Source organism: Gossypium arboreum, chromosome 1 (assembly GCF_025698485.1).
Source record: "Gossypium arboreum isolate Shixiya-1 chromosome 1, ASM2569848v2, whole genome shotgun sequence".
In the NCBI taxonomy this organism is placed as follows: domain Eukaryota; kingdom Viridiplantae; phylum Streptophyta; class Magnoliopsida; order Malvales; family Malvaceae; genus Gossypium; species Gossypium arboreum.
Genome location: NC_069070.1, coordinates 15,664,376 through 15,686,220, shown reverse-complemented (window position 1 = coordinate 15,686,220; position 21,845 = coordinate 15,664,376). Strand labels below are relative to the sequence as shown.

Below are 21,845 nucleotides of genomic sequence, written 5' to 3'. Positions count from 1 at the left end.
ATTAATTCCCAACAGAAACTATATATTAATGCACTACCTCTTCTGAAGGAGCTTCAAAGACTGACACCTTCCAATCTCTTCTAACCGCCGCATCTCTGACGAGGCACCAGAAGACATAAAACCACCTATTTCAAACATTTCAAACATGTACGCTAACCAGAGCAATATGGTTGTCCCGTGGCGCTGGATGGACGAAAGAGACCTAAGAGACATTCAATCCTACCTAGCTAATTGGATCTAAGAATACACCATAGCAGACCCAAACCACAAATCAGCAATTCATCGATTGATCATCACCCTCTGGCAAATACGGAAAAACTAGAACGCAGTACTATTCACTTGAACAAAACTGCATCCTATTCCAATGATCCAACGAATTCAACACTATCACCAAAACTACAACACTACCATCACTTCGTATAACTCGGATCGAATAGGAAATTTCACAACCTTCCTGCAAGCAAAATGTCCTCAACCCAACAGACGGCCTCCCTCCATCCTCAAGAAACACCGTTCATCTAGGTCATCTCACTTATGCATAATCAACACACATCAACATATGACGCCGCCATAGCACTTGAAAGCTACAGACCTCCCATATTCCTGGCATCCTATTACAAGAACGCATCCAAAATTCACAGCCAAGTAGTTTTTGCTCGTTTGGTACTAGGCAAACTTTATAAATTGAGGATCTACCACGCCCATATTTCTCAGTCCAACCAGAAATGGGAGGCAATCTTCGAATTCTGAATTCCGGTACATTGGAAACTAGAGCCCATCTTGTCAAACATCAAGATATTGCGGACAACGATCCACATCAGCCTCAAGTCTAGCCTGCATCCTCTTACAACTACAGTACTCCAACTAGCACGACAAGCTGCAGCAATCCACCACCAAAGACTAGACACCTTAACTAATTGTACTATATGCTGTAATTATCTTAATACCAAAAAATAAAAAAAATGATGCAGATTGTGCCATCGGATTCGCAGATGGCGTTGGAATGTCAAATGTAAGTGAATACAAGGAGCGGCTGAGCGAGTGAATGAGTGCAGTAAACACTTGTAAAAGCACACATCAAACAAGACAGAGGCATTAAAACTACTTCATTGCTACTTCAAATCCGCATGTCTCCATCAGATTTACAGCAGAAATTAACAAAACGAAACAATTCATAAATATTCTGAAGTCTCCTATTAAGGGAAACACTATGTTGTACGGCTATAGCGTGTGGTAATACAATTCACAACAGGGAAGCAATGGTTGGTGATAGTACGATGTGATCCACAAAAGGGATAAATTACTTGATATCATTAACTTCTCATCTTATATCATCACACAGATGGGAAATATTTGTTTAGATTGAAGGGGAGGGAATAGAATTCTTCACTCCTTGAATCGCCCTTAAATGTCCGGAATTTGTCCCACCAATGCTTACCTCTGTCCTTCCTGATTGCGCTGTCCTTTCGATGCAAAGTGTTATCAAGGAAATATGCCAAGCAACCCGCCACAAATGCTTCGGATGATAAAGGCACATTTACAATGTCGTTGAACTGTTCAAGGAAGGCATAAAATCCTAGTCATAAGGCAATCGTAACAGTAGGTTATTCAAGATTAAAAAGTTTTAGAAGAGATTTAGCATGAATACCCATCTCGCGCCTGTGTGAACAGGACCATAGCCATTGATTGCAGTATACTCATTGAAGTACTGTGGCACGGATAAGCCCATAAAAACAGAGAAGCCTAATATAAACTTCGTACGGAAGCTGTTCAGATTGCAGAACTGAAGAAAACTAAGACCTCCAGCACCTGCAGAAATGCAAGGAAATAGTGTACTTAAATACTTGAAAGAGCTTATTGTAAATCATAGGACATATTATCTCATAAACAGCTCAAATTGGACCCATACCAACATAAGCAAAGAATAGGCAGTACAAAGCAGCAATAATGGGTGCTGGAATTGAAGCAAAGACGGCTCCGAATTTTCCTGCATGTTAATTATAAAAGTCAACTAAATATGGAAAAAAAGCACAAGGTCTAAATAGAGAAAAATCTCATAAATCTGCAAATTACCAAGAATGGAGAAGAAAATCATAAATCCAGCTGAGATTTGGACAACCCTTCGGCTGCCAACTCGTGTTAAGGCTAAAAGACCAGCATTTTCTCTATAACAAAACAAAAGTCAGTAATCAAATCCTTTTCTACTTTTATTTATCGAAGAGGGAAATAGCAGGCACCACAGTAACATTCATAGCTAGTTAGAGCCTTACACGGATACCGAGGATCCATTGACAGTTCCAAACAACCCTGAGACCAAAATCGCAACACCCTAAAGCAGGCAAAAGAAAACGTACTTAGCAAAAGATAAGAATTCAATATTAACATGGAACTGAAGTTTCAGAGAACTGATAAGCAATTTCCAGATGTTAAATAGAAATGCAGATTCTCTCTCCTGCAGCAATGATGATGACTGAATGCATATGAATATATGTAATTTTAGGCACAAGGTTAGCAGTGAGGCAATTCCATGTGATCATGAAGTATACGACAGCCAATTTAATTAATTATATTAATCACACAGATATCTTCACATCATAGTACAAGCTTTATCAAACTACCTGCCAACCAACACCACGGCTAAGAATAGATGGTGGCATTGGAGTTGCGCTAGCATATCTTGACACCGCAATAAAAGCCCCCGTGGACTGGTCATGACATTGAACAGGAACAAAGTTAGTACTAATTATTGAATAACATTGCAGTTAACTATTAATTTCCTAAAATTAATAAAAATTTGCTTTTGTGCATGTTTAAACAGACAATTAGAACAATACAATCGCCGAAGGAAACTGAAAAATGCGATATTTTGCCCCTGGGGATGAAAACAAAAAGAAGCTTTAAACCAGTTCATACTAGAGTTAAAATACATAGCAGTGGAGGAGAGAGTCAATAAGAAATGACATAAAAGGAAAAGGATGGCAATAAGAAATCAGCTTAAGCTATTCGGACTTGGATGTGAGCATCATATATGGGCAATATGTCCAACACATGTATGTTTTAGGTTTACTATGTTTTTTCTATGTAATTGGAGGATCCTTGAAGGATCACATCCCCATACCTATGTCTGAAAATGTCTCAGACATGGTGTTCAATATAGGTGCCTCAGAAAAAACAAAAATGATGACAATGGACACTCAATTCAGATTTTTAGTTAGCAGAAATCAGAATTAGAAGGATGCATTAGAAAGGTTAATATACTTCAAAAGTAACAGAAGAAAACAAACCTCTACAAGAGCAACAAAAGAAGCCATCATCATAGCAAAGGCTTCACCAGCATCAAATGAAGGTGCTCCCCATTGAAAGGGATAAGGAACTCTTATCCTGCACACTGCTAATTCTAGTAAGGAACAACTTATAACTATGCCATTCTTGACAAATGATATCACATTATGGTAAAAGAAATCATAAGTTTCTCATCAAACATCGAGTCCAAAGGCAGCTTTTTCATTTTCATTATTAAATTCATAGTACCATTTAACTTGTGAAGCAAACCCGAGACCAAAACTTTTAGACACTTCTAAACCAATTACAAATTAATTATAGAAAGCAAGTTGTCTCAGATTCACTACATTCAAAACTTGATCCAACATGTACCAAGATAGCTAATTGGTAAAAGCAGAATTTTCCTCAGATGGAAAATATAAATATCAGTCTGGCAAATCAGTTTGCACATGATTTAAATGGGTGACCTCAACCATTCAATTGCTAGTGTAGCCCTATGATTTAAGAAAATGTGCCATAGTAGCAAAAGTTCTTCATATGTACCTCATCCCGAAATAAATAATTAATAGGTTAAATCATGCATGAAATACCAATTAAGAAACACGAAGAGGGCAACTGCACTAAAGATGCTGCATGAACTCACCATGGAGCAGCATCTATTAGACCAGCACGGTCAGTGCGGCAGCTTATTTGTGTTTTTTGTGCTTTACCATTATAAGCACCACCCACAGTGAGTAAATGAGCATAAATCCAAACAATCACCACTGTAAATATGACAGCAAAACGATCAAACACATGTTTCCCAGATTTTACCACATGAGGCATGTACTGCAAATAAAAACAAGACAAACAATGATTATTCGATAGAAGTTAGTTCTGAGGTCAACTGAAATCAAAAGTCACAAATATGCAATACTGTAACTATAAAATGGATGACAGCAGGTCCTGAAAATTATTATAAGTACCTGAGAGACAAATACTACAAGAATCAACTGAGGCAGTCCAATCTCCACACATTTGGCAACCTATTAATTGAAACAATAGTCAACATCCATAGTGCTGATGATATAAAACCATGTCAGGCTATCCGTTCACATAGTGTATCATATAAAGCAGACTTACCCCAGGAAACCCAAACTCATAAAGCCCAAAACCAACTAGGGATACCAAAGGAACAACTGAAAGTGGACTTAAAAACCTGAAAACAATGGAAAAAAAGTCATAAAGCATGTATGATTAGATTAAGTTAACTAAAAAAGTCGCACTATAATATTTGACCATGTTCTGGATATACTATAGCAAACATTCATGTGAATCATGAAGCAAGAATCGGTCCAAGAACCTATAATTTAGAAACTGAATCCACTAACAACAACTATCATTAAACATGTAAGACGAGCATAAAATCAACCTAATTCCAAATTACTTGGAAGGATAGACAAATATAGGCAAGCTGGTCAAGCTTCCCCTGAAATATTGAAGCACTAGTCAACTAACCTAGTAACATTACGCCAAAGGCCACTGAAGCCAAGGACAATCTGAAGAGTTGAAGCAACAATGAGGGAACCCTGAATTGCCCGCATTATCCTTTTAAATCTCTGAAAAGGCATCAAAACACATTATTTAAACAAACCAATAAAAACACCAATATACAGAATGTTAGTGTTCAAACCGGAAAACTTAATTACTCATTTGTCTGTAAATATGTTTTTCAAGAAATAAAGTACAAAAAGCATCTAGTACATGGTATCACATTAGAATGAGAAAGGGCTGTAAACTCCTATTAAGAAAAAAGGGAATGCATTCTAAACATCTTTATGCTGTTCTTTCAATAGAATGTTGAAGAGTGAAGCCATATGGTATCACATTAGTAATATTCAAGCTAGATAGAAATTGTATCCCTTATTGCAATTTGGTAAGTGCTAGCTTCTCCAAATTTATAAGTAACTTTGGCAATTCCAAACAGGCCAATTATAGTAAATCGGAGTTTAGATCACAAAACCTCAACAGGATCTGAAGTGTCACTGAACCGACCAGCAAGGATTATAGAAATTGTTGTTGGGACAAAGGTATAGGACCCTCCAATCACAGCAGGCAATCTAGACCCAAACAGTGACTGCAACAATGTGTTCAAACCAGCAACAAAGAGTAGTGTCTGGATCACCTTTGCTTTCTCCTCCTATAAATGTCATTGCAATAACATGATTGAAATTATTATGTCCGCCCAAATTACCATAGTAATCAAACTAAGTAAACATTGTTGATTCTTCATGTTTGATTAATTTTTCATTTTTGGTGGCCCTACATTTCCACCTCCCATCTGGGGAACAAGAGAAGAGGGAATGATCACTGTTGTGCCAAGCATCACAAGATAATGCTGAAAACCAAGAAGGATAGCCTCGGCTGCATCAAGTACCAGATCAAAATGTCAAAGAGATTAGTTGCAATTATTTCCTACCAGCCAACAAATGCCAATGATAATAGCAGTTAATCACATAATTGCAAAGTGAACGCATAAACACAATAGGAATTTCAAGTCTTCGATCCACATCAAGATAATAAATGAAAATTCCTAAAATGCCTGAAGTAGAAATAGGAAGACCCCACAGAAATTGATGACAGCAAGGATTGAGAAGGAAGTAAAGGTTAAAGACAAATAGAAGGACCAAAAAGAAGAGGGAAATGCTACGCAAAATTAAACCAAAAGAAAGCCAATTAGCAAATAGAAGTTGGCCTCAGATTAACTCTTATCAAATCAATAATCATACGACTAGAAGTACCATCCTTAATTACCACAGATACACAGAGAAAAACAATTTTTTTAATATATATATACACACACACATATTAAAAGTAAGTTTTTTGGGGGGGGGGAGAAGAGTGGCTTTTCACTTTTCCATAAAGGGGGTATTAAACCGAAAGAACCCAAAAAAGCTACTTTCAGCTAAAAAAGTTAGAGAAGTATAAACTCCAAAACAGTGACTAACACCAAAGTCTACCTAAAACATTCCCTGGGATTCACAAGAATCATACCGTAAAGCAACCAAAAATCTAATATAACACCTGATATACTGAACATAGAATTTGGAATCTAAGCTCTCACAAAACCAATAAAAGGGGGAAAAAAGAAGAGCAGGTTAGATGGAACTTACGCCATGGAGGTGGACTCGTAATGCAATAAGAAATGTTGGGCAACTGTTCTTTCGGTGGATGTGGTTGTGGCTCAACTGCTTTTGCTGGAGCTCCTCCCCCTGCCATGATCTCTCTCTTTCACTCTCCTTTTCTCTCTATAAAATAAAATAATTCTTAAAATCAGCAAGAGCAAACTACTAAATCTGAGAACCACCCAGATCCCAAATTCTGAAAAAAGTAACTAAACAACAAGAAACTAGAGAAAAAGAAAGCGAAACAAGATGATCATTAAGGCCAAAAGAGTGAACCATTGACATAATCAGCTACTATTATAGAGCTAATAAAACGAAGAAAAATAAATAGATGGGAGCGACCTGGCTATAGGCAAGGAACAAATAAAATGGAATTAAAGATGAAGAAGATGATGAAATCTTAACAAAAGATTTCTTGCAATGTAAGAGAAAGCTGAAATGTGGGAAACAAGGAGGAATTACTAATTGCATCACCAAAATACTAAGCAAGAAAAGAAGGCTCTTACTGAGAAAGAAGGAACCTTTTGTAGGAAAGAAAAAACCTTTTGACAAACTTCAAAGCAAAATCAAATGAAAAGGCATTAAAGTCAATAATGAATCATGTTATTGTTACCCCACACTACCGATAAAGTTTTCCAGCAAAAAAACAAAATAGCAGGAAAAAAAAATCAAACAAACCAGTTTTTTTAAGAAAAGAGTGAAATGAGAAATTTTTATAAGAATTCAGAAATGAATAGGCAAGTTAAGATTGAATTGAATGAGGAAAACAAATGCCAACTTACTTTGTACATTAAGCTGTTTTTCTCTGTTTTTTCTTTTCCCTTCTTATATATATGAAGCAGAATTTTTTTTTCCTGTTATGTTTTCAGGAAACTACGGATTCTTAAGTACACGTTTAAAGGAAAACAATTTAGCTAACATAACATTCATTCATTGTTTTTTGGTTTTTGCATCTGTAATGATTAAAGCAGAAAAATGGTAGAAACTTCACTCAAATTGCATACAGACAATGTAAAGAGAGGAGAGAAGTGTTGGCAAGATCAATTTTCCACCTGGTTTTTGATGAACCTACACGGTTTTTTCATTGAAAAGGCGGGATTGACCTCAGAAAGTTGGCAACGTTTTGAGAAAAATTGAGGATCCCATTATTGAAGGGTGTGGGTAGTTTGGGGAATTAGAAAAAGGATGACCACGTGGGGAAGGGAACTAGGATGCCCTAAAACCAAGAGCCAATGGAGCAAAAAGTGAGACTTTTGTGGGGGAACAGTCAAAGCAGGGGCCAACATGTTCCAATCAAATTCAAAGAAGACTCCATTAAGTTCATAGGCTTTGAACCAAAAAAAAGGTCATAGGCAAAATTGAAGGGAGTTTTGCCCTTTCAGTCTAAAACAGAAAATTTAATATGGCCACCTACCGGTTTTGATTCAATCGTTAGAGAAATAGTAACCAAGATTTTGAGAACCAAATGATAATGATTAATTTTCTATTCAATCAGTTTGATCAATTTATTTTATTTAATTAAATAAATAAATTATTAAAATATTATAAAAATAGAGAATATCAGTTCAATCAATTTTGAGCGATTTGTAAGTTTACTGATTTAATCCCTTACTTTTGAGCAATATCTTGATCGATTCCTAGTCCAACCAACTAGTTTACCCTATTTTTGTAATCGCCTTATTTTTTGTGGTACCAAAAAAAGGCGATTTCAGAACCTTATTTCTATAAACCGGGTCTGTAAATATTAGATTAAAATGATTGAGAGATTTGTAATTAATGACTAATATTGACAATTAAGGTATTATCTCCTATGAAAAACTTACATATGGTGAACTAGAATCCACTACTAAAAAATGCTCCATTGAATTCCAAAGAATTATGAATGATATTTTTTATCCATATTCCCAATTTACAATAATATACATTGATGATATACTAGATTTTTCTAAAAATTTAGAAAAACACTTCAAATACTTATCCATTTTTGTCAAATTTATAAAAAATAATGGTTTAGTAGTATCTAAATCCAATATTAGTTATTTTTTTAAAACTAGAGTAAGGTTTTAGGTTATTATGTTACCCAATGGACCATTATTCCAATAGAAAGATCTATAGAATTTGCCAACAGATTTTCAAATCAAATCATTGATAAAGTCCAACTTCAAAGATTCTTAAGTAACCTTAATTATGTTATAGTTTTTATCCTGGTCTTCGCAAATTATGTAAGCTTTTGTAGGAGAGGCTTAAAAAAATCGTGTTCCTCTTTCGAGTTCTACATTTTTCATCACATAAAACATTGAACAACTCCAATGAGAGTTGCTCTTTCTGATTAATTTTTTATTGAGAAGGTCTTGTATTTTTTTTTTACAAAATTCTTCCATTTCTTTGTTCATCTATATTGGCCTCGCTTCTGTTGGAATTTGTCTTTCATCAAAATCATTTTCATATGGTAATGTTACTTCATTTTTTCCCTATTCCAAAAGGCTTTAGGAATGTGTAATTCTAAGTTTTGGAAATTTCCAAATTTGTTTTCATTATTTTCGAGTCCTGGTTTAACTGTCTTTATTAATGTATTACTATTTTTTTATGAGTATTGATACATAGTCTGATTAGCCATGGGTTAGGCGTGTTAAGAACAAAGTATTCGTGTAGGAAATTGTTGTAATCTAGAGATTCTAATTGTAAAACCCCCTATAGGAAATATGAAAATAAAGAGATGTTTCCTTTCCTTAGGAAAACTGACCACCTCCAGACATATGAACGTCTAGAGTGTGAATACTGCAATAAGATATAGAAATATGAGGCAGTATCCACAAATATACAGGTTGATTTGTAATATAATTTTTACAACGAAGTAGGTGAGTACTCCGAGGATAATACCCAAGGAAGGCAAGTGCTAGATCAATTCTAACCTAAACATTAAAAGATCTAATTAGTGCTTTCAATAACCTATAGTACGAGAACATAAAAAGGATTTATTAAGGTTTTTATAATAATAAATAAAATAACATAAAAGAAATAAAATTCTGGAGATAAAAGAGTAGGATAAATCAAATCTCGATTATGGGTGATTAGCTCGCTTCAGTAATCTCCATCAATTGTTGCTTTGGATTCCTCACCAATCAACTAGTCGCGACCCTAGCAGGACCTTCTGATCTTCCACTAACATAACAAGTCAGCAAGAACTACTTATTTTCCAACCTCACAGTCCAAACTGGCTTGGGTGAAGGTGTTCACAATTGGGAAATAGCAATTTTGGTTTAATTCCCACCTTGATGACTTCCCGAGTTTGTCAAGCCTAGGGTTTGTTTCACGTTCTTCCTTTCCCAAACAACTCATCCGCTGAGTAACTCTATAAAATAGTTAATAAATCCTACATGCACTCGTTAATCCCTTATAGAGGGATTAGTTCCTCATGGCTTTCATAGACGATATGAAATCGATATAAAGAGAAAGCATGCTAATTAATTTGACAAGATAAAGTAAATGAAAGAGCTTGATTGTATTGAGATTAATTGCGAAGTCCCAAAGTTTGAATTCTTCCACAATTTAGATCTCTTGAAATCAATAAGAACAATAGAAAGAAATCTAAAACCTTAGAATAAAAGAAATTAAACTAAATTTTACAAAGAGAATTTAGGCTAAAGGAATGGTGTGTATAACATGTATCGAAGAAGCCTATTTATAGCTTTTAGATGGTCGTCATTCTTAACCCTAGGTTAGCTGACATTCTCAAGTTTAAAGTTTGGTTGTGCAGACCAAAACACCCATGTTTCGTGTTTTATTTTCATCATAAAGTCGATGTAGTGACACACCAAGACATGTGTTGTGACAGAGGTGATAGCATACTCCTCCTTGAGATGTCTTTAGTGGAACGTCGCAACACCCTTAGTCTGTGTCACGACATCAAAGATACACTTGAGCTTTCTCTATTATGTTCCTTATGTTGCGACATATAATCATCCGTATTGCAAAATAGTGACCAGTATTCGTTTAGTACGTCTTCTAATGGTCTCCTACACACTCACAAAGTGCGTTAGCTCACCCTTAGGCTTCATTCGGCCCTTAAGGTCAATAAAAGACTCAATTTGCACATTTTATTGAATCTAAATAAAACTAAGAAAACTAAAATATATCTAAAATGCTTATATTCAAGCTCTTTAAATGCTAAAAATAGTTTAATCTGCTACACCGAATTACAACAGATCAAACTCCCTCACACTTAAGTCATTACTTGTCCTCAAACAACATAAACAGAAATGATAAATAAAAATGACGACCCTTGAGAATATCATACAAATATTGACTTCCAAGCATATGACTTAGGTATTTCATATTCACTAACAACTTTAACATTATGAGTAGTTGACTTACCACTTTTGATCACAAACATCTAAGTTTAATATGTTACAAAATATACAAGTATTAAGGGTCTCGCCTGTAGGGATCCATCAACAAATCATACAAGTACTTTGATTATCCAAGAAGAATACAAATATTCCTTTATGCGTATGTTTAGTATGATGTTCATTCATGTGTAAGGATATTTTAGTTACATAAGGCCTTTCAGCTTATACCGTTCTGAGGCTTAGGATAGGTATGGAATTAAAAAATAGTAAGCATAAAAAAGGGTTACAAACACGAAAATATTTTGACACATCATATTGATCATTATTCTTCCCCTTTAGTGACCCTTACCCACTCGCCACCTTATTTCTTCTTCTCTCACCTTTCTTGTCTCTCTATATATAGGAAGTCACAGCAGGACATAGTAACTATGGCTAGCCTTACAAGTTTTTATGCATTAATGAATAAGTATTTCTTTATTTTGTAACTTTAAGACTTTTCTCTTTTTCAATACATCTCACTCATGAATGTTTTTCATTGGTTTAGGGCTTTTTCTACTCGTACTAATCTTCTTTTTGGATTTTTCTTTTTGTTTCACACCTTAAGCTCACGTATAGTTCCTATATCATGCCAATCTTTCCTATTTCACTCTATTTTTACAAATTTCACTGTGATGTATCTACTTAACCCTCAATACGTATGGCCAGACGTCTATAGTTGTACAATGTAGGACCAAATAAAAAGGACAAATACAAATTAACGTTTTCAGGCTCAATGTTTGTAATGATGTTCATCAAGAAGTGTCAATAGGCTCAAAAAATCGGTACTAAAGGTGGACATTAATAGGTTGGCTTTTTGGCTCTGGATGTGTTCCAAACAATGCCTTAAGTTATCCCTAAATATCTCAACATACACAAATTTAATCAACCAAACAAATACAAATTCAACCATTTATCATTCGTACTAGCATGTTTGTTTCCTTGTATTTTCTATATCATTTACTACAATTGATTGCTTAACTTAGTATTCTAATAATAACAAATTTAAAATCACCTACCATCATGCCAAATTTATTTGTAAACATAAGCAACCTATATACATGCTCCTAACCAATCACCTGTACTTCTACAAGCTCAAGCACACCAAAGAGAAGGAGAAAAATCAAAGAAAAATGTAGAAATTGCAAATAAACAAGTTTTCTATATTAACCCCAGACACTTTAGTTGACACATTGTTCTCAATGTGTAGCCCATATAAATATAAGGAAAGAAGTTACCCGATTGATCATGGTCGCTCTAACTACTAATTGTGGGTGCTTCCTCCTTTGATAGTGTTAAGCTCGAATTATTTGTGTTTCCTTCGTTTTGGGTTCCTATAGAGAAAACTTAAACAAAATGCAATATATATAAAAAAAAAGCTACTATTAGTCCTACTCTTACAAAGTTAAATTAAAAGTATCTAAAATTTAATTCAAGTTTTCCTAAAAATGAAAATATCCAATCATCCTCTTCAAAATTCATCTCGTCACTTTTTTCATCCTCCTCATCCTTCTTGTTTTCTTGCCCCTCTTATTCTTGTTCCATATTTGTTGGCCCAAACATGTCAGATGTATAATTAGGAACCCGGATGTTATTTTGCCTAGTAAATTCTTAAAAAATTGGTCTCAATTCTTGCATCCACTGAATCATTCAATCTAGCTTTAGATGACTATTCTCACAAACTTGTTATTGAGCTTGTGCCAATCTCTGGGATAAAGTTAGTGTAACTGTCACTTGTTCCAATCTTTTATCTGTTTGGCTCGCAGCTCAATGTATTGTTAGAACAATGTGTCCCCAATAATACTTTTGGAAGGTTTCAGCGACTGCTCAGTGGATGTTATAGGTACACATGCCTTTTTGCATAAGATTGTCATTAGATGGGGAAAGAAAACTCCCACCTTCTTGTTAATAATACACCTCTTCATGTTCTGGTAGATCCATTTCACTATACAAACCTGCTTTTTCTGCAAAATAACATAGAGTAAAACTGCTCTAAAAGTATTAATGTTAGAAACATTTAAAGTAAGTACTATTCATTTGCATATAAATTGATCCATATCTTAGCCTCTAGAAACATAATAGCTTAATGAAAGGACACGAGAATGTTGGTACCTGAGCGATATTTCCATTCACCCCTTCCTTGAGTTAGAAAGTTTATAATGTTATCCATATCTATGTCTAAAAATTACTCTAAATCAGTTTTCTCAATAAAATATTTTTCATTGTATAGAACATTATAAAAGTCACAAATAATTTAAAAGGTTACTTACACCACTTTTCCTTGCACAAGTACCTGTTCTCACATATGACCTTCAGTGCTCCTAGACTCTTGGTCTTGTAATGATGCATAATATTCTTGAACAACAAAGACTACAGCACTATTTTTAGGAACCGTCTAAAAATGTTCCCACCTATGATATCTGACCAAAGGTCATATTTCCTTACACAAAATCATGGATGGATCAAATCCCTTCTCTTGAATGAATATTTTCCTTAAAGTTTAGTAAAATATTTTCCACCATTTGGATTTGGGAAAATAGCGGGATTTTGAGCCATCAGTGACTCCGTTTCCATAGTTCGCCTAACTTTCCTAGAAGGCATGACGTTTTAATTCAACAAACTAATGAAGTAATAAGAAAATAAACTCAATGAAATAGTAAAAGTGAAGTTTAGAAATCCTTAACCTTAGATATATCATTGGATTCCTTGTCATGCTTTGCTTGCCATCGTTCCTTGTAGTGGTTTTTTTCTTGCCCTTCACAAGTAAAATTGAAAGAAGAAATATCTCAAAACAACTTTAAAAAAAATAAAAAAGAAAGGATGAGTTTTTAGAGTTTTAGGGGTTTTGGGATATTTAAAGGATTAAATACGGTAAAATGTTTTTAAATATGAGTTAAGTATGTTTTTAGGTTAAGAAATAGGTGTTTTGGGTGTTTAAAGTCGGGTAAATAAAGGGTTAGTCCACCGGGTTGCACAAATGGGTCAAGTCAACCCTGCAAAAAATTGCATTGATTTCGCGACACAGGGTTCCATGTCGTAACATCCTTGGTAGCTTATCGTTGTCATGACCCAGGGGTTCCGCATCGTAACACATCCTTCAGTTTGGAAATTTGGTGAGACTGTCCTCTATGTTGCAACATAGGAGTGTGGTGTCGCAACATCGAGTTGGTTTCTTTACTTCCTGCATTCTACATGAAGTGTCACGGCACAGGGTTGCTGTGTTGTGACACTGACTCTGTGTCAACCCAAATCTCCATATCTGATGATGTCTCGGCCTTAAATGAACATATATCAAATAAAAGTTAAATTCTAAACTCTTTGGTTAGTTAAATATACAGTAATTTACAGCAGTTAAGCAATTCAAATATTTTTAAGTTTTACTACTAGATTCATCCGATAGTATCATTAGTTCACTGATGGATGATTCTTCCTTTTTTTCAGTATTATTCTATCATGCCATTCCACCTGTGCATGCTTGTCCCTTTCTTTAAATTTGTTTATTCTCTCTACATGCATAAAAGGAAACGTGTCCCTTGACTTGGGAATGTTAGAGATAAATATTCTTTTGCATTGCTCCCCTAACTTCCTCCTATCTTCCTCACTAGGTTGATGATCACATTTAAAATTTTCAATCTCACTATTGATTTTCATAGTCAATTCATTTTTCTCTAAATGAATGGTGGACCTTGAAGTGGCCATGAAATGTTTACCAAATAAGATCGGTATCTCACGATCTTCCTCAAAATCAAGCACTACAAAATCTGCCAGAATAATAAAACTACGCACTTTGACTAACACATCCTCTAGTACATCTTTTGGATGAACTGAAACCTGCCAGCCAACTTTAGTGTTAAATACGTATTTTTAAGATCCCCTAACCTGAATTTTTCAAAGATAGGTAAAGGCATCAAATTAATACTAGCTCCTATATCACATAGAGCTCTATTAAAATAAATACTCCTTATCTCTATGGGAATAGTAAAACTTCCCAGGTCTTTTAATTTTTAGGGAACCCGTCTTGAGATAATGGCACTAGAAGAAGTGATTGTACTAACTTGTTCACCTACTTTAATTTTCCTACACCTAGACATAATTTTCTTTAAAAACATGGCGCACTTAGGAACTTTCTCTATAACTCGATTAAGGGCAGGTTAACATTTAATGTTTTGGAAAAGTTCAGAAAACTTAAAAATTCATCATCATCCCGTTTTTTTTTCCCTCGTCTTGAAAGGAATGGGATTTTTCCACCGGTAAAATCTTTAGTTATTTCCTTCTCTGTCTCCGCTACCAGTATGGTTACCTCTTTTGGTTCTGGCTTATCTTTTGCCTTTAGGGATACCTCTTGAGGATCATCATTATTCTCCGCAATTGTCTCCAGAGTAATGGCTTCTATGCTATTCAATACTTTGTCCGATTGAAGTGCAATCGCTTTCAAATACTCCTTACCTTCTCTCCGTGGATTATCTTCCGTGTTGTTGGGAATACCTATGCCAATTTGTCTTTTGGTGTCACCCATCATGCTCATCAATTGACTCATTTGATCCTCGAGTTTAGTTAATGTTCTTATTGAATTGGTACACTCAGATTTCACCTACTTGACATCCATTTTCATTGACTGCATCTCTCCCTCAATTCTAACCAAACATTCACCACATGTAGTATGGTCATTTGGCGTAACAGTTCGATTTTCAATGGTGACAGAATAGTGGTTCGAGACCATAAATTTCTGTTGTATTGACTCAAAAATGTTTTTTTTAGAATATTTATACTCATTTGAGTCATATTAAAATTTTGTTCGGAAATATTACCATTTAGATAGTTAATTAAATAAAAAGGACTAAATTAAAAAAAAAAGAGGTAAAATATTGCCTAACACTAACATTGGACGGCATTATGGATGAAAACTATTAAATATTACATGATTTAATGGCAAATTGGTAAATTTTATAAAACTAAAACAAAAATTAAAGGAATTGAAAGACATTTCTTCTTCTTTTCTTCTTTGAATAACTAAAACACCATGAGAGCTTAGGTTTGGAGGTTCGAATAACTCACCCTCTTGCATGAGTAAGTTTTTAAGTTTCGTTTCTTGTAATTTTTATGTTTTTAAGATCGTTGCAATTAGGTCCAACTAGCCCGTACCTTCGTTTTTTAATCTGTTAAAAATTTTAGAAGTTTCCATTGATGAATCTTGAATTTTTTTTTATAAATAACATGTATTTTAAGCCTTGATAGTGTTTCTTGATGATTTTGTAAAGTAATTTTTGTTAAATTTTGATTTTAGGATTAAATTGTGAAAATGTTAAAATTTTAGAGTTTGATAGTGAATTTAATATTTCTTAGGGACTGTTTAAGGGCCTAGTATATTTGGATGGAATATTGAATTGAGAAAAATGGTTAATTTGATGAATTTTGGGTTAAAGGACTATATTGTAGAAATTGTAAAAGTTTAGGGTAATTGTGTAAATTAAAAAAATAAAGGGTATTAATTGTAAATTAAATTGAAATGTTAAATGTAAGCTGATAATTAAGAAATTTTATATTTTAGATCAAGACCCCGTAGATATTCGTGGAAAAGAAAAAATTACGAAATAGTCCCTGAACTTCAACAACTACTACAATTCAGTCCAAGTAAGTTCGTATGATTTAGAATTTAACATCTTTATGAATTTTTGAATAGAATAACATAATATTATATATGTATATATTCAATTGTTGATAATGAATGATTATTTGAGATAAGTTATTGGATTTGAACTCGGGATAGAGTACAGACGTGATATGGTGTATTATGGGGAATTGGAGTGGATATGGTTTTGGAGAGATGTATATATATCTTTCCTGAGTAAACCGAAGTTTAGCATTTGTTGCAAAATCTCATGTTATACTCTCTGTTTAGCGTGTTTCGGTTGGACTAGATCTTATGAGCATCGGCGTGTTTCGATTGGACTAGCTCTTATGAGCATCGATGTGTTTCGATTAGACTAGCTCTTATTAGTATCCAGTGTGTTTTTGAGGGATAAGCTCATATGAGCATCTGGTGTGTTATGGTTGGACTGACAATGCGCTCTTATCCGTAAGTCATTCTTCGAATTGAAAATCTCGGTAAGGTAATTTGTTAAATGAATTTGAAGGATTTGCTATATATTTGAGTATTGGTTTGATTGCATGAGAATTCATCGCTTGAGATTGTGGATGACAGGGAACTTTCGTGGTTGATTAGTTAATGTTTGAATTGTTGTAATTACTTCGGTAAGATTTATCGTTTAAATACATTGGACTTACTAAGCTTCATTGAGCTTACTTGTGTTTTTTAATGTTCTTGTAAATACTAGGAAGATTGGACAATCGAATGGGCACTCAAGTCACACTATCCAGCTTAATTCGGTAGTTTTTAGAATGTTTGACTTGGTTTATATGAGATGTAATAGGCTTTTGTGTTATTATTAATAATGTTTTGGAATATGTAAATATTATGGATGATCTTTTGTGTAAATAGCCAGCGTATATAATACATGAGAATAAGGTATAGTTTTTGTACTAGTATGAATGATATGTGCAAAGAAAATGTTGTGATTGAAGTACTTCTGATAGGTATGGTACTTCTGATAGGTATATTGGATAGGTATTAGTTTGAATGAATTGATAAGTTGAATTGATGTTTATTTTGATGTATAATTGTATATACTTGTGGTACCAATGAAGGTACATTGGTTAGGCACTTAATAGGTTGATTTTGGTATGTTTTTGGCTTAATTGATGTCATTTTGAATAGGTATTTTGGTTGGTATTTTAGTTACTTAAGATCCAAGTAAGCTTGAAATGGTAAACTTGTGGTTTAAGGTTCATTTTGAGTCCACACGCTGTAGGTTTAAAAGCATGCAAGTAAGGTAGTTACATGGCCTAGCACACGGCCTGGCATACAGGCGTGTAAGGTTATTTCAAGGATTACATGGCCTGGCACATGGGCGTGTGGCTTAACCATGTGACCCAACTCAGTGAGTTACATAGGTAAGGGCATAGGTTGTGACATAGTTGTGTGTCCCTATTTTGATTGTTACACGACCTGAGACACAGGCATGTGTCTCAGCCGTGTGAGTCACACGGCCGTGTGACCCCTGCAATCCAATTTTTCTGACTTTTTCTTAAACTTACCATATGTTTCCAATTTAGTCTCGGATTGTTTGTAAAGTATTTTTAGGGCCTCAAGGGCTTAATTAAGGAACATTATGAATCTGATTGAATGTAATTAGATTATGATTGCATTGATGTATGAATTAAATGATTTAGTGTTTCATTTGTACGATAATAATCTGTAACCCTATTCTGGCGACGGATACGGGTCAAGGGTGTTACATTTGAGTTGGTCCTATCTTGTGGTTTCTGCAAATAAGGAGGTTGGTAATTAGTGTTTTTAGCTTGATTTGAATTATCACCTAACCCTTAGTTTCCTCTCCATCTCAGATTCAGGTGATCTCTCCACCCGGGATTATATATATTCAAATAAGGGTTTTCACCCCTATTCCCAATGTAATTTACATCTTCGATAGGATTGTTGATTTAATGGAAAAGTGATTTGTTTCCCTCGTTCATAAATGATGCAGAAATCGATTCGATAATGTTGAGTCTATCCACTAACTGTTGATACTTGTTATCCTCTTAGGTAGCTTTTACTATGGCGGGTTTCTGGCCATACGTGAATCGTTCAATTAGCCACTGACAAGAGTTTAGTGCTATGTTCTCAATGATTTCGTACACATCCTTATATGTTCTGTTCATAAGGGCTCTTGCTGCTACTCCGTCTAATCCAAATCATGCATTTGCATCCAACCTATTATAAAATACCTACAGTCACATTCACTCAGGAAATCTGTGGTACGGTCATTATTGAATCAACATTTTGAAACGTTCCTACGCCTTATAAAAATTTTCTCCCTCCATCTGTCTAAAAAAAATCTCTCTTCTTAGTTGAATTGCTTTGCTAATCGAGAAAAACTTCTATAAGAACCTTCTAACGAGTTCATCCCAAGTCATGATAAACCTGGTGCCTGCGAGTCTAACCAAGAAAAGGCGTCATCAATTAATGAAAAGAGGAACAACTGAAAACGAATAATGTCATCAGTTACCCCCGTTATACTTAAAAAGTATAATAGAGTTGGAGAAACCGTTTTAAATGTTGATTAATGTCCTCTGACATGGTGCCCCTAAACCGCAGATTATTCTGAATCATCTAAATCATCACCGATTTTATCTCGAAATTACTAACTATAATCATAGACTTTACTATATTTTCCTGAACCATGTCCATAATTGGTAAGGCATAATCCCATAGGGTTCTCTCGTTTTAAGCTGTATATACGTTTGCAGGTAAATATGGTGATGGCGGGTTTCCTAAAACATTATCGTCAGTATCACCAAATTGTGGATTTTTTAATGGTACGTTACCTGCAGCAGGTGGTGGTGGATCTTGCATCTATTGTTGTTGCTGACAACAATTTCTTCAAATTATTCTCTCTGGATTTGTGGCTGTTACAATAGGCGTGCCCTTACTACAAGTTATACACTAAACCAGAAAGAGGGGATTAATAATAATAAAATAAAATTGTATCTATAATCTAAAAATTTCCTAATTATTCTAATTAAAGTGCAAAGATTAAAATTAAACTAGTAACATTGCTTCCCAGATAATGGTGCCTCAACTTGACCACCTCCAGATGTACTAACATCCAGAGTGTGAATGCTGCAATAAGATATAGAAATATGAGGCGGTATCTGCAAGTATACAGGTCAAGTTATAATACAATTTTTACAATGAAATAGATGAGTAATCTGAGGATTGTACCCAAAGAAGGGGAGTGCTAGATCAATTCTAACCTAAACACTAAAATATCTAATTAGTACTTTCAATAAATTATAGTAAGAGAACATAAAAAGGATTTATTAAGGTTTTTATAATAATAAAATAAAATAACATAAAAAATAAAATTCAGGAGATAGGAGAGTAGAATAAATCAAGTCTTGATTATGGGTGATTAGCTTACTTCAGTAATCCCCATTAACTGTTGCTTCGGTTCCTCATCAATCAGCTAGTCGTTACCCTAGTAGGATTTTTTGATCTTCCACTAACATAATGAGTCAACAAGAACTACTTATCTTCCAACCTCATAGTCCAAACTGGCTTGGGGTGAAGGTGTTCACGAATGGGTAATACCAATTTTTGGTTGATTCACACCTTGATGACTTCTCGGGTTTGTCAGGCCTAAGGTTTTTTTCACGTTTTTTCTTTCCCAAACAGTTGATTCGTTGAGTAACCCTATAAAACAATTAATAAATCATACCTCCACTCGCTAATCCCCTATAGAGGGATTAGTTCCTCGTGGCTTCCATATATAATATGAAATCAATATAAAGAGAAAGCATGCTAATTAAATCGACAAGATAAAGTAAATGAAAGAGCCTGATTGTATTGAGATTAATTGAGAATCCCCAAATTTTGAATCCTCCCATAATTCAAATTTCTTGAAATCAACAAGAAATAGAAATAAATCTAAAACCTAAAAATGAAAGAAAACTAAACTAAATTTTACAAACATAATTTAGGCTAAAGGAATGGTGTGCATAACATGTGTCGAATGAGCCTATTTATAGCTTTTAGGTGGTCGTTGTCCTTAACCCTAGGTTAGCAGACATTCTCGAGTTTAAAGTTTGATTGTGCAGACCAAAACGCCTCTGTTTCGTGCTTATTTCCATCACACAGTCGATGTCGTGACACATTAGGACCTATGTCTCGACAGAGGTGACAACATACTCCTCCTTGAGATGCCTTCAGGGGTATGTCGCGACATCGAAGGCGGACTGAAGCTCTCTCCATTATGTTCCCTATGTTGCGATATCGAGTCATCTGTGTTACGACATAGCAACCAGTATTCGTTTAGTACACCTTCTAATGGTCTCCTGCACATACACAAAGTACGTCAACTCACCTTTAGGATTCATTCGGCCCCTAAGGTCAATAAAAGACTCAATTTGTACATTTTATTGAATGTAAATAAAACTAAGAGAACTTAACTAAAACATAACGAAATATTTGCATTCAAGCTCCTTAAATGCAAAAACTAGTTTAATTTGCTACATCGAATTACAGTAGATTAAGAACCAATTCTTTTGCAAGCTTTACCACCACCCTATCCAAAGAGTCTGACCAAACCTCAAATAATATTGTTAATGAATAAGAAGAACATTATGAAAGTGTTCCCTAAAGATTCGATAATTGGACTCTTCCGAAGGTTCCAACAAACCAAATTTATAATAAAATAACTTTTGAAACTTTAAATGTCTTTTTTAGCTATGTTATAAAAATAAAATAAAAAAGTTTACTTATCCAAAAGAATATGAAACTATCCAATTATTATATAAATTCATCATTAATAAGCTTAAAGAACAAAATTATAAATACATTCATTTTGGATTAGTTCAAGTGAGTGTCAAACCAAATATACTTCAATTTTGATATTCCTAAAAGACCAAAGACATTATGTTTCATGATTCCTTACAAGGAACAATAAAAACAAGCCTAAGTACTAGCCCAATACATTTTAATTGTAACCCCTTTTTTTTTTTTGCAAAATGGTTTTTAGAAAATTCTTTCTTCATAATTTTTTTTCAAAACATTTGTTTGAAAAATATTGTAAGGATTTTTTTGTAGCAACTTGTGAAGATGCTACTTCTTTTGGAAAAACTTCTGAAAGAGATGTTTCTTTTGAAATATTATTTAGAGATTTTGGTTTGTGTAAAACAACCTCTTTATTTTTTGAAATCTTAGCTGCTTCAGCAACAATTTGTTTGAAAGTAGTATCCTATTTTGTTTGGGTAATAGCTAATGGCACTTTTGGGGATTAAGAGAGAGACCCAATCCATTTTTTTATTTGCGAACCGATTTCATTTAGGTTTTTTACATCCTGGAGGGATGCATTATTGAAGGATTTTGATAAGGATAATTTCCCCTCATTTTCTT

The 21,845-nt window shown here is 34.3% G+C and overlaps 1 protein-coding gene and 1 non-coding gene across 9 annotated transcripts; one reads left to right on the top strand and one right to left on the bottom strand.

The window, feature by feature from the left end:
* Nucleotides 1–1,091: 1,091 nt before the first annotated feature.
* Nucleotides 1,092–7,761, bottom strand: LOC108483668 (nucleobase-ascorbate transporter 6-like). Of its 8 annotated transcripts, none has more exons than XM_017787191.2 (15): nt 7,229–7,761; nt 6,435–6,569; nt 5,588–5,685; nt 5,285–5,461; nt 4,780–4,880; nt 4,405–4,480; nt 4,248–4,307; nt 3,926–4,110; nt 3,285–3,381; nt 2,619–2,705; nt 2,271–2,329; nt 2,074–2,165; nt 1,910–1,987; nt 1,649–1,809; nt 1,092–1,553 (listed from the first exon to the last, which is right to left on the bottom strand). In XM_017787191.2, the coding sequence occupies exons 2-15, from the start codon at nt 6,538–6,540 to the stop codon at nt 1,335–1,337; spliced, it is 1,596 nt and encodes a 531-aa protein (XP_017642680.1). In that variant the 5' UTR covers nt 6,541–6,569; nt 7,229–7,761; the 3' UTR covers nt 1,092–1,334. The 8 variants fall into 8 exon arrangements, with proteins under 8 accessions (XP_017642680.1, XP_017642682.1, XP_017642681.1 ...); XM_017787193.2 differs by having other exon boundaries at nt 7,499–7,761; XM_017787192.2 differs by lacking the exon at nt 7,229–7,761 and adding an exon at nt 6,953–7,130.
* Nucleotides 7,762–18,698: 10,937 nt separating this feature from the next.
* LOC128281438 (small nucleolar RNA R71) lies at nt 18,699–18,802 on the top strand. Its single transcript, XR_008271649.1, has one exon. It is a non-coding gene; the product is annotated as a small nucleolar RNA R71 (small nucleolar RNA).
* The last annotated feature ends 3,043 nt before the right edge of the window (nt 18,803–21,845 follow it).